Source organism: Salvelinus fontinalis, chromosome 10 (assembly GCF_029448725.1).
Source record: "Salvelinus fontinalis isolate EN_2023a chromosome 10, ASM2944872v1, whole genome shotgun sequence".
NCBI classification, from domain to species: domain Eukaryota; kingdom Metazoa; phylum Chordata; class Actinopteri; order Salmoniformes; family Salmonidae; genus Salvelinus; species Salvelinus fontinalis.
In genome coordinates this window covers 31,394,571-31,419,790 of record NC_074674.1, presented here as the reverse complement: position 1 = coordinate 31,419,790, position 25,220 = coordinate 31,394,571, and the positions used below count along the sequence as shown (strand labels likewise).

General features: G+C 42.8%; 1 protein-coding gene across 1 annotated transcript in view; it reads left to right on the top strand.

Annotated features, from left to right (window-relative positions):
• Positions 1-2,839, top strand: part of LOC129864012 (protein mono-ADP-ribosyltransferase PARP14-like) — a 43,979-nt gene extending 41,140 nt beyond the window's left edge. Inside the window, exons 16-18 of the mRNA XM_055936537.1 lie at positions 254-399; positions 700-874; positions 1,050-2,839. Of these exons, the coding sequence (XP_055792512.1) occupies positions 254-399; positions 700-874; positions 1,050-1,333 (605 nt within the window). The 3' untranslated portion in view covers positions 1,334-2,839. The remainder of the gene's footprint in view (positions 1-253; positions 400-699; positions 875-1,049) is intronic.
• Positions 2,840-25,220: the final 22,381 nt, after the last annotated feature.

The window sequence follows — 25,220 nt, the reverse complement described above, 5'->3', positions numbered from 1 at the left end:
GAGTTTCTGAGTGCAGGTCAATGCTTACCTCACATCAGAAGACAATTTTTTAGGTAAAAAAATAAGACAAAAAAAACATAAGAACATGTGTCGTTCTAGCGATGTTTTTCTGCGGTTAGGCCTACTGCTGCAGCACGTCATGGAACTGAGTATGTCATCAATATGCATTTAAAGTTGTGAATCTTTTTAATGACAATACTTATTGCGGAATTAATTGACACCTAAATGCCAAACTCTACTGTGTTTTGTCCAGACGATACATCAGTGTCTCTACCTGCACACTGGGATGACATGAAGGGTTCCCTCTTAATGCTGGTCCCACTAACTCCAGGATCCAAGGAATACAATGAAGTGGAGAAGGAATTTCGGAAGACTTTGCTCACTGACACCATCATTACAGTATGTTTGTGAAAATGTATACCTGAATTTCATTTGCATTCCACAATAGACTGATTTTCTATGATGACGTTATATGAAAGCCTCACATTTTGTGACATTGATGTTAGAAATCCCTCAACTATCATTTAAAAAAAAAAATACGTTAAAGGCAACAGCTTTCTGGATTTTTTTTAAAGAATGGAACTGTAATTCCTGGTCCAGTGAAATGTGTAATTCCTATTCCTTTGCTGTTCGATACATATTTAGCTAGGTGGGATTGCAGTTGTCGATTTCTACATGTGTTTTGTTTGCTATTCGAAGATTGAACGAGTCCAGAACGATTCACTGTGGAAGAGCTACCAGATAAGAAAGAACCTCCTGGAGGAGAAGAACAAGCACACAAACAACGAGAAACTGCTCTTCCATGGCATCAGTTCCAACTCCATCACCCAGATCAACAGCCATGGCTTCAATCGCAGCTACTCTGGAACACATGGTATGAGAATGGTCTCATGGAAACATGTCTGATGACCAATATTCTTTACTGTTATGTTGAGACCTTTTCCTAAGGGAGGAGGAGTTTGATGTTGAGACGTAAATCAATCTGATCAATTCGGTATCATTGTTCATTTTTTTTACAACTCTTTAAGTACAATATGTTTTTCGTCCAGGTGCTGCAATTGGCAATGGGTCATACTTTGCTGTGGACTCCAGTTATTCAGCAGGAGGATATTCTAAAGCTGATGCACAAGGGAACAAGCGCATGTACCTGGCCAGGGTTCTTGTTGGAGACTACACTCTGGGAAAAGCAGGCTTGATTGTTCCTCCTGCAAAACCTTTAGGGAAGGATGACGATTTGTACGACAGTGTCACAGACAACACCTCCAATCCAACCATGTTTGTGATCTTCAGTGATGTGCAGGCTTATCCAGAGTTCCTCATCACATTTCAGTAAATCATATTTAACTGTACCTTCATTAGTATATCAATACTTCACAACAAATTCCATATGTCTGTGTAAAGGGTTTTAATGGTATGTGGGTTAGTTGTTATAGCCATGTCTGAGGTTAGACATCCTTAGAGTAACCAGTGGTGTAAAGTACTTAAGTAGTACTTTAAAGTATTTTTTACTTAAGTTTTTTTTGGGGGGGGGGATTTCTGTACTTTACTTTACTATTTATATTTTTGTCAAATTATACTTTTACTTCACTACATTCGTAAAGTAAATAATGTAGAGGAGACTGGGGATGGTTGTAACACGGGACAGTTGTAACCCTTGCAATTCCTCCAATCAGGAGCGAGGTAGAATCATATGATTCCCTGTGCACATGCTCAGTTTAGTCCTGAACCCTCATGTGAAAAAGTCCTTGTGATTACCTCTGGAGATTCTATTGACAGAAATCTGATTTTGAGGTAAGAAAGTAATTATTTTGAAAAACATTGTTTTTGTAATGCATAAAGTCCTTTGTTGTTCCATTCACCAAACTTATATCAGGTTTATAACCAGTCTGTAGAGATATTTGATGCAAGTTAGCAATGCTAAAGTTTTAACATTTTAGCTCAAATGGAAGCTAGCTAATGGCTGGAAGGGTCAGGGTTAGTTGTAACAACTGGATATTTTTGGTACATGTTTTCTTTTACTTTCAGCATGCCTAGATCATGGAAAATAAAGACACAGGGGATTACCTCTTTTCAAAGTGTGGAGAGGTAACAATTTCATGTCCAAGGAGGTCTGGTTGCAGTGCTGGGAATGCAAATTATGGGCCGACCAAACCTGTACCACTGTCACAACTGTGACTGATTAAGTGTCCAACATTCAGTCACACACACACACCAAAGATGTTCAGGTGTTTAGTTTAGCCTAATTGATGTTTAGTTGAGAAACATAATTTAGTGGAGGGTTAAATAATAAACATTTTATTATTTATATGTATTATTATTTCTGCCAAATAAACATGGCAATGTTGCTCTAATGGTCTCAATAAAGGCATTCAATAATTAGTTGCATGTCATGATTTATGCACTTTTTCAATCTGTTACAATTCACCCCAAGCACTGTTACAACTAACCCAGACCACTCCTTGTATTTATGACCACACCATGCATTTGCAGTTTGATTTACATCATAACCACACCAATTTGTAAAGGACAAATGTAGGTTGTTTGTATCAAGTTTTGAATACACTACCATAAACAATCTCTGAGAAACTGACAGAAAGGTGAGAAGTGTTACAGCCATCACTGGTCTCCCCAACTATTTACTCCATACATTTTCCCTGACACCCAAAAGTACTTGTTACATTTTCCAATTCACACACGTACTGTATCAAGAGAACATCCCCGGTCATGCCTACTGCCTCTGATCTGGTGGACTCACTAAACACATATGCTTCATTTGTAAATTATGTCTAAGTGTTGGTGTGCCCCTGGCTATCCGTAAATAAAAAAGCTGTGCTGTCTGGTTTGCTTAATGTGAAGAATTTGAAATGATTCATACTTTTACTTTTGATACTTAAGTATATTTAAAACCAAATATTTTAGCCTTTTACTCAAGTAGTATTTTACTAGGTGACTTTTACTTAAGTCATTTTCTATTAAGGTATCTGTCACGACTTCCGCCGAACTCATCTTCCCTCCTTGTTCGGGCGGCGTTCGGGCGGTCGACGTCAGCGGCCTGCTAGCCATCGCCGCTCCATTTTACAATGTTCCATTTGTTTTGTCTTGTTCCCCGCCCACCTGGTTTATATTCCCTAATCACACTGCATATATATATATTCCTCTGTTCCCCCCATGTCTTTGTGTGAAATTGTTTTGTGTTTGTTGCATCGCACCAGTCTGGTTTTTCACCCTGGGCATCGCCTGTACCCTATTTGGGGAATTATTGGTTAACCTTATTGTTATATTATTGACTGTATTTTGCGCTTGTCACTTTTGCCGGTTGGCTTGAGTTGTAGCTGTTTGCGCCCGTCGGTTTGTTGCTCTTGGCTAATAAAGTCGCCTGATCACCTATTCTCTGCCCTCCTGCACTTGACTCGAATGACCAGCAGCGAAACCCTGACAGTATCTTTACTTTTACTCAAGTATGACAATTGGGTGAGAGTAACTACTCTCTATTGACATATAACTTATATTGCTTAGCGGCCCGGTTGATTAAAACGTCTTAAAACATTTGTTTAAGATTACCAAGAAACACTCTGTGCGCCCCTGATTTAGCCCACTGAAGTAAAAGGTTATTTAGGTTAGCATTAAAATGGGACCATCTTTACAATAACCCATTCAAAAGAGGATGGCGTAATTGACAGAGACATACAACGTACATTCCATCTTCGGGCGCCAGACATCCTTGGACATTCCCAACGGACATCCTCTAAAAAAAAATGTTGTTTGGGGGTACCCCTTGTGTACAGTCGTGGCCAAAAGTTTCGAGAATGACAAATATTAATTTCCACAAAGTTTGCTGCTTCATTGTCTTTAGATATTTTTCTCAGATGTTACTATGGAATACTGAAGTATAATTACAAGCATTTCATAAGTGTCAAAGGCTTTTATTGACAATTACATGAAGTTGATGCAAAGAGTCAATATTTGCAGTGTTGACCCTTCTTTTTCAAGACCTCTGCAATCCGCCCTGGCATGCTGTCAATTAACGTCTGGGCCACATCCTGACTGATGGCAGCCCATTCTTGCATAATCAATGCTTGGAATTTGTCAGAATTTGTGGGGTTTTGTTTGTCCACCCACCTCTTGAGGATTGACCACAAGTTCTCAATGGGATTAAGGTCTGGGGAGTTTCCTGGCCATGGACCCAAAATATTGATGTTTTGTTCCCTGAGTCACTTAGTTATCACTTTTGCCTTATGGCAAGGTGCTCCATCATGCTGGAAAAGGCATTGTTCGTCACCAAACTGTTCCTGGATGGTTGGGAGAAGTTGCTCTCGGAGGATGTGTTGGTACCATTCTTTATTCACGGCTGTGTTCTTAGACAAAATTGTGAGTGAACCCACTCCCTTGGCTGAGAAGCAACCCCACACATGAATGGTCTCAGGATGCTTTACTGTTGGCATGACACAGGACTGATGGTAGCGCTCACCTTGTCTTCTCAGGACTGATGGTAGCGCTCAGAAGTCCAATCCCTGTACCTTTTGCAGAATTTCAGTCTGTCCCTGATGTTTTTCCTGGAGAGAAGTGGCTTCTTTGCTGCCCTTCTTGACACCAGGCCATCCTCCAAAAGTCTTTGCCTCGCTGTGCGTGCAGATGCACTCACACCTGCCTGTTGCCATTCCTGAGCAAGCTCTGTACTGGTAGTGCCCCGATCCCGCAGCTGAATCAACTTTAGGAGATGGTCCTGGCGCTTGTTGGACTTTCTTGGGGACCGAAAGCCTTCTTCATAACAATTGAACTGCTCTCCTGGAAGTTTTTGATGATCCGATAAATGGTTGAGTTAGGTGCAATCTTACTGGCAGCAATATCCTTGCCTGTGAAGCCTTTTTTTGTGCAAAGCAATGATGACGGCACGTGTTTCCTTGCAGGTAACCATGGTTGACAGAGGAAGAACAATGATTCAAAGCACCACCATCCTTTTGAAGCTTCTAGTCTGTTATTCAAACTCAATCAGCATGACAGAGTGATCTCCAGCCTTGTCCTCATCAACACTCACACCTGTGTTAACGAGAGAATCACTGACATGATGTCAGCTTGTCCTTTTGTGGCAGGGCTGAAATGCAGTGGAAATGTTTTTGGGGAATTCAGTTCATTTGCATGGCAAAGAGGGAAATTGCAATTAATTGCAATTCATCTGATCACTCTTCATAACATTCTGGAGTATATGCAAATTGTCATCATACAATCTGAGGTAGCAGACTTGGTGAAAATTAATATTTGTGTCATTCTCAAAACTTTTGGCCACGACTGTACATATAATGAACATCAACAGTTGTTGACCATTCATATGGATTTGCTGAGAAGTCTTTTTGAAAGGTTAAACAGGTTCATTACAGTACGTTCTCGGACACTCCGGCCGGACATAACTGTTTTCAGACAGTAGTTTCAAAGACCCTCCACACACCCACACACACACCCAAAGATCCAATTGGCTCTTGTAGTAAACCTTGCTGTCTGTCTCTCCAACATTTTCAATATTGTTTCAATATTCAAATTCGATTTCCAGCTGTCCAATAGTAATCAAAGTGTCTGGCGTCGGGACGAGACAAACAGGCAGACAGCGTTTCTCACCCAGTCAAAATCACGAATCAGCTGGCAGAATTTTTATGGATATATACAAAGAAATGAAAATTCGAAAAAATGTAATAAGAAACGAAGTGCAGCTAATTTGCAGTCTTTCCAGCTTCAGTTTGAAGTGATTGTGTTAGCTGTGTTGTTGGATAGCTCCTGTGAAAAAAAAAGTGTCCTGACGAGAGAACACATTTTCTATACCAGGCGAAATCGCGTCTCATTAGCTCATTGTTATGGACGTGTCCAAATAAATGTCACTAGAAAACAGCTTAAACAAACGCAAATGCAGCTACTGTTGTTACTCTGGCCGTACTGTTTGACGTGACTATCATGACACAAGGCGAGACCCAGATGCAGACACAGGAGGCAGGTGGTTGGAGTCTTACAATATGTATTAATCCAATAGGGTAAGGCAAGAGAATGGTCATGGACAGGCAAAAGGATCAAAACCAGTTCAGAGTCCAAAAGGTACCAAAGGGCAGGCAGAATCAAGTTCAGGGCAGGCAGGATGATCAGGCAGGCAGGAAAGTAGTCCACAGTCAGGCAGGGGTCAAAATCGGGAAGACTATCAAAAAGAGAATAGCAAACGGAGTACGGGAAAAACACGCTGGTTGAGTTGACTAACATACAAGACGAACTGGCACAGAGAGACAGGAAACACAGGGATAAATACACTGGGGGAAATAAGCGACACCTGGTGGGGGTGGAGACAATCACAGGAACAGGTGAAACAGATCAGGGCGTGACAGTGGCTGTAAGTTAGTTGGCTAGCTAGCAAGCAAGGGATAAGAACGTTGGCAGCCAGTATGGCAATGGAACATTTAGAACGAAGGACATAGATACAGAACAAAACGTCTCTGGCAACCGAACCGATAGAACGAATGACCAGCCGGTTTGGGTAGCAAACCTAAATTTGTGTTGGGACTATATATTGTGGAAAGATGAAATAGTATAAATAAATTCATTAAACTAACATTTTTTCATTATTTGAATATGTTGGTAACCCTTTGTATAAAATTGACAGGCTGGTGTTTGGAGGATACACTGTCACAATTTTCTGGTCCTCGACTTGGTCTCTGGCTTAACAACACCTGTGACAATATATCCTCCTAACACCAGCTTCTCAAGCATTATCACTTCATTAGACAAGTTGTAAATGCAACAAGTACTGATATTGTATCATAAAATAGCACTCTCAGCAGAGAGATCATAGTATACGGTATGTGTCAAAATGTGATTGATGAATTATTTCTGTGTCTTATGTTTATGTCCTTTTAAGGACATCCTGTCCAGATGTCCTCATGCTATTTAGGGTGTGCTTATGTAACATGATAGTGCAGCTGTTTCTTCGAAGTAAAGCACATGTTTTCAATTAAAAGTAATGGCCTGATGATTGGTGTGTAGTGACCTTATAGAAACTGAAATAAAATGTGTTTTTCGAGTGAACTTATGGAGCTGCTGGGTAGTGAGCTTGTGACCCCTTGTAGAAAAAGTAATTTCTGGGGTCGGTCTGCCTGAGTATAAGTAAGTGTTGTAATTGTCCTGTGACAAGTCTAACACAGATCAACCACAAAAAAACTATAGAAAACATGTTTCCTAGACTAATTCTAGGTGTATTGTGTCCTTCATGTCTGGGTCACAATGAGAAAACCATCGATGACATTCTTTGTGATGCACCTGATTGTTTTAATGGTGTGCTTGATATGATGAAACAAGTGCAGCAGTTTTTACACCATAATGAACATTTATGAAGATGGTCCCTTCTGTCCTCAAGACATAACTTGGGCTTAACTGCAAGGTTGATCTATCACGGAAAAGAGAACATAAAAAACCTGGAAGGCCCTGGAGATCCAGTGAGGAAGGGGGGGCGGGTGTCAGGTTACACACTAGGAGAGCGAGAGAGAGGGCACAGCCCCAATCTTTCCTACAACAAAATAATAATTGTAATATGTATGCATTTCGGTATTAACATTTTTGAAGAAAATAAGGAGTTTTAAAAATAATTTACCTTTAATGATTGAAATCTCTATTCGTCTGGCCCTCTGTCTCTTATCAAGTTGGTGTGTGTGTGTGGGTGTGTCAGGTTACAACCAGAGAGAAACGTACTGAAAACATTATTTCTATGAACAAAATATATTTAGAATCTTTCCTACAACAAAATAATAATTCTAATATGTATGCATTTATTTACTAAATATTTTGAAGAAAATAAAAGGGTTTTAAAAATAATTTACATTCAATTAATGAAATCTCTCCTCCAAGAGGTGTCTGTCTGTCTGCCGAGAGAGATCCCTGAGCAAAACCTTACTTTCATGAACAAAATACATTTTAAAAACTGTCTTTCCTATAACAAAAAATAATTATACATATAGACATTTAATGCGTATTAAAGTGTAGTATTATGTGTTAATAATATGTATGATTTATATACATTTTTTGGGAGAAAAAAAACGTGATGGCTATATATTCATAGTTAACTTTAAGAATTGTAATATGTTTTAAATCCTGTACTAAAGATTTAGAAAAAATAAAAAAGGGGTTTAAAATAAAATTGTATTTACCTTTTAATGAAATCTCTCTGTCTCTCTATGTATGTCTCCCTGATCTGTTTATCTCTATCTCTACACATCTCCGCTGTTGAAAACAAAATGTTAGTCTAAAAGAAATATGAGATAATGTCTAAATGCTTTTTACAGTGGAGATCAAGTCTATAAATTGCCTGACTGGGCTGATGAGACAGTGGATTGCGCAGTCAAATGGCACAGAGTAAATAGGCATTTTAACGTCATAGATTTATCCAGTGGTAAATTGTGGAATAGACACTGTCTGGAATGCGGTTTTAACCAAACGGCATTTAGGATTATACCCACCTGTTGTATAAATCCTTTAAAATCAAATTGTATTTGTGAAATGCGCTGAAAACAGGCCTCAATGTAAAATGCTTACTTACAAGCCCTTAACCAAAAATGCAGAGTTTTTAAAAAGTTTGAAGATATTTTCAACAACAAAAAATTAGGCTACACTCTCTTTGCTTGCGTCCCAACTGGCCAATAGCCTGGGAAAATGTAGAGGGCCAGATTTTAAAAAATTATATAAAATCAAACTTTCATTAAATAACACATATAAGATACCAAATTAAAGCTACACTCGTTGTGAATCCAGCCAACATGTCAGATTTCAAAAAGGCTTTTCGGCGGAAGCATAAGATGCTATTATCTGATGATAACACAATGTCAACAAAGAGAGTGTAGCCTATTTCAACCATGCCGGCGCTACTCAAAACGCAGATATAAAATATAAAACATGCATTACCTTTGACGAGATTCTTTTGTTGGCACTCCAATATGTCCCATAAACATCACAAATGGTTCTTTTGTTCGATTAATTCCGTCCATATATGTCCAAATTGTCCATTTATTTGTCCCGTTTGATCCAGAAAAAACAGCTTCCACTTTGAAGATTGTCACTACAAAATATCTAAACAATTACCTGTAAACTTTGCCAAAACATTTCAAAGTACTTTTGTAATACAACTTAAGGTATTTGTAAACATTAATAATCGATCAAATTAAAGACGGGTCAATCTGTTTTCAATACAGGAGATCAAACTCACGCTACTTTTCAAGTCTTGCGCAACTCTCAAACAAAACACAAGACGTTACTCTACTTCCTGGTGTTTTTCTTCTTCATTGCACAAACGAATAACCTCAACCTATTTTCATACACTGGTGACATCCAGTGGAAGCAGTAGGAACTGAGAGTAGAGTGATTAGAATTCTGCCTGCCCATAATAACTCATTGAACAGACAGTGACTTTAAAAAAACAAAAGTTAGTCCTCAGGGTTTTGCCTGCTACATTAGTTCTGTTATACTTACAGATATGATTCAAACAGTTTTAGAAACTCCAGTGTGTTCTATCCAAATCTACTAATGATATGCATATCTTATATTCTGGGGATGAGTAGAACGAAGTTGAAATTGGGCACGCTATTTTTCCCTAAGTGAAAACTCTGCCCCCTATCCTAGAGAAGTTAACTCCTTTATCGTCTCTGCTTCGCTCACCTCCAATACCGCCCTGACCGGCTCTGGTTCCATCCTCGGCTCCTTACGGTAAGCAGGGGGAGTTGGCTCAGGTCTGACTCCTGACTCTGCCACACTCCCTGTGTCCCCCCCCCCCCCCAAGAAATTTTGGGGCTGCCTCTCAGGCTTCCAGCCGCGCTGCCGAGTTAGCTCCTCATAATGACGCCTCTCTGCTTTCGCTGCCTCCAGCTCTGCCTTGGGGCGGCAATATTCGCCTGGCTCTGCCCAGGGTCCTTTACCGTCCAACTCGTCTTCCCATGTCCATTCCTCCTTCTCGCGCTGCTCCTGCTGCCGCTGCCTGTTACCACGCTGCTTGGTTACCACGCTGCTTTAGAACAAAACAATAAACAGACGAAAACCAACGAAGCTACAGTCCCGAATTAGTGAACACAGACAAAACAGGAACACACTAACAGGAACAATCACCCACAAAACACACTACAAAACAGGGTACCTAAATATGGTTCCCAATCAGAGACAACGCAAAACACCTGTCTCTGATTGAGAACCATATCAGGCCAAACACAGAAATAGACAAACCAGACAAACAACATAGAATGCCTACACAGATCACACCCTGACCAACCAAAACATAAAACATACAAAGCAAACTCTGGTCAGGGCGTGACAGAGCTGGTGTAACTGAGTCAGGTTTGTAGGCCTCCTTGCTCGCACACGCTTTTTCAGTTCTGCCCACACATTTTCTATAGGATTGAGGTCAGGGCTTTGTGGTGGCCACTCCAATACCTTGACTTTGTTGTCCTTAAAACCTGCTTGGGAAAGGGGGCAGTATTTTCCCATGAAAAGCGTGCCCAAAGTAAACTGCCTGTTACTCAGGCCCAGAAGCTAGGATATGCATATAATTGGTGTATTTGGATAGGACACACTCTAAAGTTTCCAAAACTGTTAAAAGAATGTCTGTGAGTATAACAGAACTGATATTGCAGGTGAAAACCTGAGGAAAATCCATCCAGGAAGTGCCATTATTTTGAAATGGGTGTTTTTCCATTGAAAGGGATATGACCCAGATTACTTTCCTTATGGCTTCCACTAGATGTGAACAGTCTTTAGACATTGTTTCAGGCTTTTATTCTGAAAAATGAGGGAGAATGACTACTTTGAATGAGTGGCCAGTGGAAAGTCCCATAGCTGTTTGGTGTGTGCTCGCCTTTCGTTGTTTTTCCTTTATATTGACGACGCTATTGTCCGGTATAAATATTATTGATTATTTAGACAAAGAACAACCTGAGATTTGATTATTAACATCGTTTGACATGTTTCTACGAACTTTACTGGTGCTATTTTGATTTTTGGTCTGCCTGTTGTGACCGCCTTTGAGCCAATGGATTACTGAACAAAACGAGTCAACAAAAGGTTTTTGGACATAAAGAGGGACTTTATCGAACAAAACAAACATGGAGACTTGTGAGTGCAACCATATGAAGATCATCAAAGGTAAGTGATTAATTGTATTGCTATTTCTGACTTTTGTGACTAATCTACTTGGCTGGAAATTGTTTGTATGTCTTTTATGTGCTGGGCGCTGTCCTCAGATAATTGCATGGTTTGCTTTCGCCGTAAAGCCTTTTTTAAATCTGGCACAGCGGCTGGATTAACAAGGAGTTAAGCTGTATTTTGATGTATTACACTTGTGATTTTATGAAAGTTAAATATTTATAATACTGTCATTTGAATTTGGCCCTCTGCAATTTCACCGGATGTTGGCGAGGTGTCCCGCTAGCGGCATGCCTTTCCCAAACAGGTTTTTAAGCCATTTTGCCACAACTTTGGAAGTATGCTTGGGGTCATTGTCCATTTGGAAGACCCATTTGCGATCATGCATTAACTTCCTGACTGATGTCTTGATATGTTGCTTCAATATATCCACATAATTTTCCATCCTCATGATGCCATCTATTTTGTGAAGTGCACCAGTCCCTCCTGCAGCAAAGCACCCCCACAACATGATGCTGCCACTCCCATGCTTCACGGTTGGGATGGTGTTCTCGGACGGGGGTACCGGGGGTATCGTTGGACGGGGCCACAGTGTCTCCTGACCCCTCCTGTCTCAGCCTCCAGTATTTATGCTGCAGTAGTTCATGTGTCGGGGGGCTAGGGTCAGTCTGTTATATCTGGAGTATTTCTCCTGTCTTATCCGGTGTCCTGTGTGAATTTAAGTATGCTTTCTAATTCTCTCTCTCTTTCTCTCTTTTTCTCTCTTTCTTTCTTTCTTTCTTTCTTTCTTTCTTTCTTTCTTTCTTTCTTTCTTTCTTTCTCTCTCTTGGGGGAACTGAGCCCTTGAACCATGCCTCAGGACTACCTGGCCTGATGACTCCTTGCTGTCCCCAGTCCACCTGGCCGTGCTGCTGCTCCAGTTTCAACTGTTCTGCCTGTGGCTATGGAACCCTGACCTGTTCACCGGACGTGCTACCTGTCCCAGACCTGCTGTTTTCAACTCTCTAGAGACAGCAGGAGCGGTAGAGATACTCTGAATGATAGGCTATGAAAAGCCAACTGACATTTACTTCTGAGGTGCACCCTCATCAACCACTGTGATTATTATTATTTGACCTTGCTGGTCATCTATGAACATTTGAACATCTTGGCCATGTTCTGCTATAATCTCCACCCGACACTGCCAGAAGAAGAATGGCCACCCCTCATAGCCTGGTTCCTCTCTAGGTTTCTTCCTAGGTTCTGGCCTTTCTAGGGAGTTTTTCCTAGCCACCGTGCTTCTACACCTGCATTGCTTGCTGTTTGGGGTTTTAGGCTGGGTTTCTGTACAGCACTTTGTGACATCGGCTGATGTAAGAAGGGCTTTATGAATAAATACATTTCATTGTTCTTCAGCTTGCAAGCCTCCCCCATTTTCCTCCAAACATAACAATGGTCATTGTGGCCAAACAGTTCTATTTTTGTTTCATCAGACCAGAGGACATTTCTCAAAAAAATACGATCTTTGTCCCCATTTGCAGTTGCAAACCGTAGTCTGGCTTTTTTATGGCGGTTTTGGAGCAGTGGCTTCTTCCTTGCTGAGCGGCCTTTCAGGTTATGTCGATATAAGACTTGTTTTACTGTGGATATAGATACTTTTGTACCTGTTTCCTCCAGCATCTTCACAAGGTCCTTTGCTGTTGTTCTGGGATTGATTTGCACTTTTCGCACCAAAATATTTTAATCTCTAGGAGACAGAACGCGTCTCCTTCCTGAGCGGTATGACGGCTGTGCGGTCCCATGGTGTTTATACTTGTGTACTATTGTTTGTACAGATGAACGTGGTACCTCCAGAAGTTTGGAAATTCTTCCCAAGGATGAACCAGACTTGTGGAGGTCTATAATTTTTTTTCTGAAGTCTTGGCTGATATCTTTTGATTTTCCCATGATATCAAGCAAAGAGGCACTGAGTTTGAAGGTAGGCCTTGAAATACATTCACAGGTACACCTCCAATTGACTCAAATTATGTCAATTAGCCTATCAGAAGCTTCTACAGCCATGACATCATTTTCTGGATTTTTCAAGCTGTTTCAAGGCACAGTCAACTTAGTGCATGTAAACTTCTGATCCACTGGCATTGTGATACAGTGAATTCTAAGTGAAATAATCTGTATGTAAACAATTCTTGGAAAAATTACTTGTGTCATGCACAAAGTAGACGTCCTAACTGACTTGCCAAAACTATAGTTTTTTAATTAACAAAAAATGTGTGGAGTGGTTGAAAAACAAGTTTTAATGACTCCAACCTAAGTGTATGTAAACTTCCCACTTCAACTCTACAGTGCAGATCAATTCTTCAAATTCATTATTTTGCACAATATCTTATCACTGTATTGGCTAACCAAAGTTGACCAACTCCCAGACCAAAATGTCTGACCTTTATCCCATCATAATAAGGTTCATATCCATTCTAGTATTCTAATTCCTAATTCTCCAGTTGGCCCCCCAGACCCCGTGCCCCCCCCCCCCCCCCCCCTCGCCAGTGTCTCCATCCCTGTCAGAAGGATCTAGCTTCTCCAACAGGCAGAATGAAATAGACTGTTATGCCTTAATCCTGGAAAGAGAGGGAGAAGAAATGGATAGATTGAGGTAAAGAAAGAAGGAAATTAAGAACATCTGTGGCAGTGAAGGCAATTTAATGTTCAATGTTGACCTGTATTCTCTGAAAGACTATCATGGATATATGGAGTGTGGTGCTAGGTTAGCATGCACTGGTTCTCAGTACTGGATTTGTATGGGGTATAGGCCTATCCTTGTGGGATTAAAGTCTTACTGTGTTGCGAGAGAGCGTGAGTGTGTGTGCGAATGTTAAGCGAATGTAAAGCAGACTATGGGATGTCTCTGTCACATCCCATAATGCCACACACCGTTGACTGCTAAACTCCTGGAAGCGGCTGGAGATCCGGGGGCCAGGTTCCTCTAAGCGCTCTCAGTGTGGGGGCTTGGCACACTCATGGTGGATTCTGCTGCTGGCACAGATTGTGTGTGTCTACCCCCTTAGTGTATGGATGATGTATGTACTGTATTTATTTCAGTCTCATTGTATGCTGTGTCATAAATCTGTTCTTTAGTGCCATGCAGATTAGTGTCCTCATAGCGGGAGACAGTAACTCTACATCTGTTTTTCCAGTCGCTTGAAAGTTGATGAAAGTCCAAAGCCAAATTTCAACTCTAAAACGTTAAACTATGGTGAACTATCATATTGTCCTACACTCTCTTTTCTTGTTTATTGTCTCCCTCCTTTTGTACTTCCTACTCCAGCTCTATCTGTCATTGGCGACGTTCCCTCCAGCTCGTTGCTCATCCAGTTGAGCTGGCAGTGGCAGTTAGTGCAGTTGATGGATAGTGGAGGGAAGGGTTGGCTGTTGGCTGTTTGCCAAATCGACTCAGTCATGTATATGAGCTTCCTCTCTTTTGAAATGTGTTTATTAATACGACTATGGTTTTACTCTACACAACCCCAAGACTTTTCTATTTCTCTCACTCCTTTATGCAAAGACTCATTCTCCCATCTAATATATTCATGTCTTCATCTTTCTTTCTTTTTGCTCACCATTCATTTAATTTCCTCTAACTGATCCAATTAACACCCATTTCAGTTGTATCTACCTTTCATAATAGCTACACACTTTACAAAAGCTGCTTAAAGCAAACTTTCAAAGAGGAGGTTTGACTGGATTAGTGATATGCTGTATGATATGCTGGTACTGGTTCTGACAGTGTGGCTGGCTATTTTTGGAGTGCTATTTTTACTCTGACTCTCTTGGTAAAGTGCTCCTCTCCTGGGAGACAGGGTTGTGTGAACCACCTCAGGTCATGAAAGAAGTGTGTGTGTGGGGGTTTATAAATAGAATATAAACACTTAATATATTTCAATGAACTGTTGGTATTTGTCAGTGACAAGAAAAGGTTATTGTGGGGGTAAAATTGTCTGAGCAATAATTGTCAGCTTTTCTAGACAGAGAAAGGTGGAGATAGAATTAGACTGAGTGAGAGAGCAGCCTCCTGCATTGACTGACTAAGCATTTCCCCAGTTCAGTGGAGTGAGAAACAGAATGTGGTCTAAAAGCTCTGTGTCTCCATACAGAGCCAGTTTACATAATGGGTCCCAATTCAGTGTGTGTATGTCCCTCTGGGTGTATTGTGAGTGTATATTTGTATGCCTTTGTGTGTCATGTTCCTGACCTGTTTTATGTTATTTTTGTATGTGTTTAGTTGGTCAGGGCATGAGTTGGGGTGGGCATTCTATGTTTTGTGTTTCTATGTTTAGGTGGTTGGTAATTAGCCTTATATGGTTCTCAATCAGAGACAGGTGTTTGACTTTTCCTCTGATTGAGAATCATATAAAGGTAGGCTGTTCACACTGTTTGTTTGTGGGTGATTGTCTTCCGTGTGGGACTGTTTCGGTTTGTTCATTCATGTATGTAGTCTGTTTCCTGTTCGTGCGTTCTTCGTCTATTGTAAGTTCTCAAGTCAGGTCTGTCTACATCGTTTATTTGTTTTGTAGTTTATTCAAGTGTTTTTCGTGTTTCGTCTTCGTCTGTCAATAAATCATTATGTATTCACAACCCGCTGCATTTTGGTCCTCCGATCCTTCTCTCCTCTTCTCGTCCGAGGAGGAGGTAGATCTAGACACCCGTTACATTGTGAATGAATCGCTTGGTGTGTGCGTGTGACCGCAGGCATGCGTGTGTGTCCTCTGTGTCCCCAGCAGCTTCCTGCTGCAGCCTGTATGACTGCATTCTGTAGATTCACTGTATTTGTGAAAGTTTGCATTATTAATGATGGTAAAACTCATTGCTCTGCTGTTTAGGAGGCAAACTTTTCTTCACGCAATTTCCCTTTTCTGGTCAAGGGCTCAGCTTCCACTGACAATTTAACACATAACATCACAAATGTCCTCTGTGTCTTTACTGTGAGAAACAGTTCAATCATACAGTCATATTGGACGCGTCATCAGAGGCGTCATGCCCATAGGGGGCACAGGGCCACGTGCCCCCTCAGATTTGTCCTGTTAACCCTTTCATGCGTGAGTTTCAAATATCTCTAACGGTTGCCCCAGCGTGAGTTTTTTTATGCACGTGATGTTAGAACGTTCTCTCTATTCCAGAATGTGATTGTTATGTAACAGTACATTTACTGCCCTCAAACCAAGGAATTAAGCATGTTTTTATTTATAGGCTATTTCAACTTCAATTTAAAATGATTTTCTAACAAGTTTTTATTTTCTAAGAACAGTTTGAATTGAGGTGTGTTCCGCCTCCTCATTCATTCACATAAAAATTGTAATTTGAACTTTTGCTGACAACTTCATTTTTGGGACATTTCTGACCCGGACAAAATTCCCCAAGCTCTTCCCAATTGTTTGTGCAGTTCAAGTCTGCAGACATTTGCGCATCTCCCGTCAGAACAGGATCTGCACACGTGTTCATATTTTCCATCTGTTGCCCACATCGCAGTCATTGTTGTTTCGTTACTAATAATAACTTTGGAAATGTGTGCGTTTCTATCAAAGTAAGTGCCTTATTACGTTGTAATAGTTTCAGTATGTCGTTTCTATTGTAGCTTACTGTATGTATGGAGCAAAATATTTTTGTGTATACTCCTCTAGCACTGCATCTCAGTGCATATGATATCAATACATATCAATGGGAGTCCCATAGGGCGGTGCACATTTGGCCCAGCGTTGTCGTTAAATGTTAAATGTTTGGCCCAGCGTTGTCGTTTGTTGTTAAATGACTTGCCTAGTTAAATAAATAAAAAATATGACCATGGTTTGTTTATTTGGTCTATTCAGCATAGCTCTGTTCTGCCCTGTCTTGCCCTCTTGTGTGGAGCTCAAAAGTTAGTTTCTTACTGTTATAACTCAAATTTGGGATTTTGTCAATGCAATATACTATTTTTATAGCAGTGTTTATTATGTTATTTCTTTGTAATATTGTTTTATTGCTATATCCTTATATTGTATTCTAATTAATAATTCCTCTTTATTCTGTACTTTCAGAAACCACAAACAGTATTTGCCAATATCATAACTGGAACTGGACATCTTTGGAGCTGAAGATTGAGGCCAGCTTTAGTATGCTAGCATACACTCCTTAACAGTTTTACTGGATGACAACACAGCAAGAAAACACATAGGCCAATATGTAATAGTGGTCTATTTTATTGCAGTATTGGTGGTTGGTTAAACAACAACTTGTTTTACTAGAGGGAAAAAAACAGAATATACATAACTCATATTTAATATTCATGCAGTGACTGAACAACAACTGCATTTCCACCCCCACCTCCAAAGGCAAAGTATCATGGCAGGTCACCTGTCAAGTCACCTGTCAGGTCAGTCAGTCACTTATTGCTGCAGATGTGCTCAATAGTGCTTGAGCATATGATACTCCTCAAAGCATGGTGAAATACATAGAGGTGTATCACAAGCTAAACACATGTATTTTGTCAACTTCCTCTGCTTACTTCTCCTGGTGCCAGACAGGCAGACTTTGAAGTGCCTCCGTGTGTGACTACCTTGAGCAGCAGTTTGAGGGAATTTGCAGGGAAAATGCCATGCAGTGAGGCGTAGGGGATTGTCTGGCAGCAGGACGACCCCCAGTGGATGGGCGCCGAGGGGTGTGGTGCTCTTTCAGCAGCTCTCTCATGAGTTCTCTCTGTGCTTTTGGTAGGTAATTACTTTACCTATGAGGGAGTGGGGAGGATGATGGAAGGGAGAGGATGATGAGGCAGTGGGTAGGTGGGTGAGATATTGTCACTATAATTGCATAATGGATTTGTATGAGAACTGTACATCCAATTACAAAAATACCTTGTTCAGTAATCATCTCACCTGTTAGTTGGCGGTGAACTATGCTGCTGTTGAGGGCAGCAGTGTCGATCAGATGGAAAAATATCTTCTTATACCACTTGGTCGTTTTCCGAGTGCATTCTACAAAGCTGTTTATCATGTCCGCCTTATCCACTGCCCCCATTTTGAGGTTACACAGTCTGGTTAGATTTTTCTCTCTCCCGTCAGGTGGTTCACCTTTCCTGTGTCCGACATAGTTGCTGTATGGACAGTGGAGAGGACATGGACGTCTCGTTTGTCATGCCACTTTACTGCCAGCTGTTGACTGTTCTCCTTGAACCCCTCCTCCCCTCTCTGCATCTTCCTGCATCCGAATGCCGGCATCCCCTTCCTGTTCGACCTGACTGTGCCACAGGCACCTGTGCTGTTGGAGAGCAGATGCTGGAAGAGTGTGGGACCGCTGTACCAATTGTCCACATACAAAGTGTGTCCTTTGCCGAGATGAGGAGCCAGCATGGTCATCACCACGGACCCGGACACCCCAAGCCCCTCATAATGTTGGATGTCAGTGGTGGACCCTGTGTAAACTATAATGTCCTGGACAAATCCGGTCTTCACGTCGCACATGAAAAAGAACTTGACCCCAAACCTGTGCCTTTTGGAGGGAATATATTGACGGAACGCCAGCCTACCTTTCCATAACATCAGGGACTCATCAATGCATAGGTCCTTGTATGGCACAAAGACCCGACCAAATGCTGATGTCAGGCTGATAAGAACATTTCTTATTTTGTATAACGGGTCATTTAGGATGGCAGTAGCATTGTTGACTAAATGCAGGCATCGCAGCAGAACTAGGAAGCGGTCTTGGGAAAAGAGGGTGAAAAAGAAGGGAGTTGCAAACATAGGATCTGTGCTCCAGTAGTCTCTTAGGAAGTTCTTCTTTACTATCCCCATGAGAAGGACTGTCACCAGGAAGGTATACATTTCACTAATTGTGGTTGTCACCCATTTAGCAAGTTTCCCCCTCACTCCTGGCTCTCTTATCCTGTAACTCCAAGGCATAGTGTTTGGTCTCCTCTACCATGTTTCCCACCAGCTCCTCTGTCAGAAACAACTTGAAGCACTCTGCCTCAGTTGGAAATGGCAAGGGGCTTTGCACTCCAGACTGGGACTCATCAAAGCAAACAGCAGGGCCAGGGGGATGAAATGGCTGGCGGCCTTCCAGCTACCACAGAACTCCTGTACTTCATCCACTGTCGGTCTGCCTCCATCACGACCAGCATCTTCAAAGGGACCTGGGACTTCATCAGTGGACAAGGGAACCTCAGATTCATGGTTCTCAATGGCTTCAAGGTTGGGGGGCAACTCCTCACTCACTGTCAGAATCTGATTCCTGACTTTCATACTCAGACTCATTGTCAGAATTGTAAAAAATCTCCAGAATTTCCACATTTGTGAGTTGTCTCCTTTGAAAAGACATTGCTAATGCTACAGCTTAGCTCACTAGCTACATACATCAACAACAACACTGAATGGCTCAGAGTGGGAGTGAGAGGTTACGTGGTTGACTGCAGTCACGCACCACTTGTATCAATAAATCACTGTCAGAAAATGTTTTGTGTGGTAATTATTTACAGTGGGACTGTCATGTTCCTGACCTTATTTCCTTTATTTTGTCTTTGTTTAGTATGGTCAGGACGTGAGCTGGGTGGGCATTCTATGTTATGTGTTTCTATGTTGGGTTCTTTTCAATTAGCCTGATATGGTTCTCAATCAGGGGCAGGTGTTTTACGTTTCCTCTGATTGAGAACCATATTAACTTCTACCGCCTCAAAAACCCGGATCCGGGAGCACCCCCCACCTCCCCCACCAGTAAAAAAGCTGAATGGCATAGCTAGCATAGCGTCACAAGTAAATACTAGCATCTAAATATCATTCAATCACAAGTCCAAGATACCAGATGAAAGATCCACTTCTTGTGAATACAGCAATCATTTCTGATTTGTAAAATGTTTTACAGGGAAGACACAATATGTAAATCTATTAGCTAACCACGTTAGCAAAAGACACCATTTTTCTTTGTCCACCATTTTTTCTCTCCACCAGTAGCTATCACCAAATCGGCCAAATAAAGATATTGATAGCCACTAACCAAGAAAAAACCTCATCAGATGACAGTCTGATAACATATTTATTGTATAGGATAGGTTTTGTTAGAAAAATGTGCATATTTCAGGTAGAAATCATAGTTTACAATTGCACCCACCATCACAACTCGACTAGAATAAATACAGAGAGCAACGCGTATTACCTAATTACTAATCATAAAACATTTCTTAAAAATACACAGCGTACAGTAATTGAAAGACACAGATCCTGTGAATCCAGACAATATTTCAGATTTTCTAAGTGTCTTACAGCGAAAACACAATAAATCGTTATATTAGCATACCACATGTGCAAACATTACCCCAGCATTGTGTCACGATCGTGTGGCGGATTAACGGACCAAAATGCAGCAGTTGGAAAATAAGCCATCTTCTTTTATTATAACACGAAGATGAACACGACACAAAAACACTTTAACAAAACAACAAAATAACAAAACGACCGTGAAGCTACAAACGTTGTGCACTTACACACACTGGCTACAAACGTTCTTACATAGACAATTACCCACAACCAATGAGAGCCTATGGCTACCCTAAATAAGGCTCCCAATCAGAGACAACCGAAATCAGCTGTCTCTAATTGGGAACTCATTCAGGTAACCATAGACTCTCCTAGACAACTAAACATACATAGACAATACTAGAAACCTGTACTCCACACAAACCCATATACTATACACAACCCCTTTTCCATAAACAACACCCAAAACCAACAAAACAAAAACATTCCCCATGTCACACCCTGACCTAACTAAAATAATAAAGAAAACCAATAATACTAAGGCCAGGGCGTGACATAACCCCCCCCTTGAGGCGCGAACTCCGGGCGCACCATACACAGTCTAGGGGAGGGTCTGGGTGGGCTTCCATCCACGGTGGCGGCTCCGGCTCTGGTCGCGGTCCCCACGTCACCACAGTACCTAAACACCTCCTAGGCTTCCTCCAAACGACCCCCCTCCACCTTAACCCCATTGCATTCAGGGGCAGTTCCGGACTAAGGGGCAGTACCAGGGTAAGAGGCAGTACCAGGGTCAGGGGCAGTACTAGGGTCAGGGACAGTACTAGGGTCAGGGACAGTACCAGGGTCAGGGGCAGTACCAGGGTAAGGGGCAGCACCAGGGTAAGGGGCAGCACCAGGGTAAGGGGCAGCACCAGGGTAAGGGGCAGCACCAGGATAAGGGGCAGCTCCGGACTGAAGAATGGCAGCTCCGGACTGAGGGACTGCAGCTCCGGACTGAAGGACTGCAGCTCCGGACTGAGGGATGGCCCATGGCTGGCTGACGGATCTGGCTGCTCATGGCTAGCTGACGGATCTGGCTGCTCATGGCTAGCTGACGGATCTGGCTGCTCATGGCTAGCTGACGGATCTGGCTGCTCATGGCTGGCTGACGGATCTGGCTGCTCATGGCTGGCTGACGGATCTGGCTGCTCATGGCTGGCTGACGGATCTGGCTGCTCATGGCTGGCTGACGGATCTGGCTGCTCATGGCTAGCTGACGGATCTGGCTGCTCATGGCTAGCTGACGGATCTGGCTGCTCATGGCTAGCTGACGGATCTGGCTGCTCATGGCTAGCTGACGGATCTGGCTGCTCATGGCTAGCTGACGGATCTGGCTGCTCATGGCTAGCTGACGGATCTGGCTGCTCATGGCTAGCTGACGGATCTGGCTGCTCATGGCTAGCTGACGGATCTGGCTGCTCATGGCTAGCTGACGGATCTGGCTGCTCATGGCTAGCTGACGGATCTGGCTGCTCATGGCTAGCTGACGGATCTGGCTGCTCATGGCTAGCTGACGGATCTGGCTGCTCATGGCTGGCTGACTGATCTGGCTGCTCCTGTCTGGTTGGCGGCTCTGGCAGATCCTGTCTGGTTGGCGGCTCTGGCAGATCCTGTCTGGTTGGCGGCTCTGGCAGATCCTGTCTGGCTGGCGGCTCTAGCGGCTCCTGTCTGGCTGGCGGCTCTAGCGGCTCCTGTCTGGCTGGCGGCTCTAGCGGCTCCTGTCTGGCGGACGGCTCAGTGGGCTCATGGCAGACGGGCGGCTTTGCAGGCTCATGGCAGACGGGCGGCTTTGCAGGCTCATTGCAGACGGATGGCTCAGATGGCGCTGGGGAGACGGATGGCTCAGATGGCGCTGGGGAGACGGATGGCTCAGATGGCGCTGGGGAGACGAGCAGTTCAGTCAACGCTGTGCAGACGGCAGACTCCTGCCGGCTGAGGCGCACTGTAGGCCTGGTGCGTGGTGCCGGGACTGGTGGCACCGGGCTGGAGACACGCATCTCGGGGAGCAGCAACAGGACGCACAGGACTCTGGGGACACACAGGAGGCTTGGTGCGTGGTTTAGACACTGGTGGTAAAGGGCTGGAGACACGCACCATATAGCTAGTGCGTGGAGGAGGCACTGGTGGTACTGGGTTGGGGCGGGGAGGTGGCGCCGGAAATACCGGACCGTGCAGGCGTACTGGCTCCCTTGAACGCCGAGCCTGCCCAACCTTACCTGGTTCTATGCTCCCCGTCGCCTGACCAATGCGGGGAGGTGGAATAACCCGCACCGGCCTATGTAGGCGAACCGGGGACACCATGCGTAAGGCTGGTGCCATGTACGCCGGCCCGAGGAGACGCACTGGTGACCAGATGCGTTGGGCCGGCTTCATGACATATGGCTCAACGCTCAGTCTAGCCCGGCCGATACGTGGAGCTGAAATGTACCGAACCGGGCTATGCACGCGTACAGGAGACACCGTGCGCTCTACTGCGTAACACGGTGTCTGCCCGTACTCTCGCTCTCCACGGTAAGTACAGGGAGTAGGCGCAGGTTTCCTACCTGACTTCGCCACACTCCCTTTAAGGCCCCCCCCAAGAAATTTTTGGGTTGTACTCACGGGCTTCCAGCCTTGTCTCCGTGCTGCCTCCTCATATCGCCTCCTCTCGGCTTTCGCTGCCTCCAGCTCTTCACGAGGGAGGCGATATTCTCCAGGTTGATCCCACGGCCCCTTACCATCCAGTATCTCCTCCCATGTCCAGAAATCCTTTGTGGGTAGGTCCTGTTGCCGCCTTCCATGCCGCTTGGTCCTATGGTGGGTAATTCTGTCACGATCGTGTGGCGGATTAACGGACCAAAATGCAGCAGTTGGAAAATAAGCCATCTTCTTTTATTATAACACGAAGATGAACACGACACAAAAACACTTTAACAAAACAACAAAATAACAAAACGACCGTGAAGCTACAAACGTTGTGCACTTACACACACTGGCTACAAACGTTCTTACATAGACAATTACCCACAACCAATGAGAGCCTATGGCTACCCTAAATAAGGCTCCCAATCAGAGACAACCGAAATCAGCTGTCTCTAATTGGGAACTCATTCAGGTAACCATAGACTCTCCTAGACAACTAAACATACATAGACAATACTAGAAACCTGTACTCCACACAAACCCATATACTATACACAACCCCTTTTCCATAAACAACACCCAAAACCAACAAAACAAAAACATTCCCCATGTCACACCCTGACCTAACTAAAATAATAAAGAAAACCAATAATACTAAGGCCAGGGCGTGACACATTGATTCAAGGCAAAAAGAGCGATAGCATTATCACCACCAAAATGTATTAATTTTTTCACTAACCTTCTCAGAATTCTTCCGATGACACTCCTGTAACATCATATTACAACATACATATAGAGTTTGTTCGAAAATATGCATATTTAGCCACAAAAAAACGTGGTTATACAATGAGAATAGTAGCAAAACTGGCCTGAAAATGTCGGGCGCCTTATTGGACAGTGATTTAGTCTAATGAATAAATATTCATAAACTTGACTAAAAAATACAGGGTGGACAGCAATTGAAAGACAAATTAGTTCTTAATGCAATCGCTGAATTACATTTTTTTAATTATCCTTACTGTGCAATACAGGGTGCGCCAAAGCGAAGCTACCCCAAAGAAAATGGCGGAATATGCGTTTAACATTTTTCTACAGAACAACGATTTATCATCATAAATAGTTCTTACTATTAGCTGAACTTCCATCAGAATCTTGGGCAATGTATCCTTTCTCCGGTCTAATCGTCTTTTGGTCGAAAGATGTCCTCTTGTCCTGTCGAAATGGCCACTAACGTTCGGCATGTACTGGAAAAGTGCCCAGCTCTTGGGAGTGCGTCACAAAGAAATGCCAGAAAATCGCACTAAACGGATATAAATTGCTATAAAACGGTTTAAATTAACTACCTTATGATGTTTTTAACACCTATAACGAGTAAAAACATGACCGGCGATATATTACTGGCTAAACCAAAGCTTGGAAAGAGGCCAGTCCGACGTCCATCGTGCGCCAAGCGCAGGGAAGAAAAGACATGTACTTCCGCTCTTTGGTCTTTTATACAGGCCCTGATTGCGCAATCGACTCCATTCAAATTGTCACCACTTACTGACATCTAGAGGAAGGCGTAGGCAGTGTTTGTATCCCCATAGCATTCACAGGGACATTAAAACTGACCTGGGAACAGGGGCCAAGATTTCTGAAATCTCACTCCCTGTCAGGAAAAGTGCTGTAGAATGAGTTCTGTTTCACTCAGAGACATAATTCCAACGGTTATAGAAACTAGAGAGTGTTTTCTATCCAATAACATGCATATTGTACGAGCAAGAATTGAGTACTAGGCAGTTTAATTTGGAGACCAATTTACGCTAAGTCGAAACAGCACCCCCTATATTCTCAAGAGGATAAGGTAGGCTGCTCACACCGTTCGTTTGTGGGTGATTGTTCCTGTGTCAGTGTTTGTACTACACGGGGCTGTTTCGTTTCGTTTGTTAGTCTGTTCCTGTTCATTGCGTTCTTCGTTGTCTGTAAGTTCACATGTTCAGGTCTTGTAACGTCGTTTATTGTTTTGTAGTTTATTAAGTGTTTTTCGTCTTCGTTATTATTATAAAAATAAATATGGAAACATACCAAGCTGCATTTTGGTCCGATCCTTGCTCATCCTCAGACGAGGAGGAGAACGAACGTTACAGAATCACCCACCAACCAAGGACCAAGCACCATGGGATA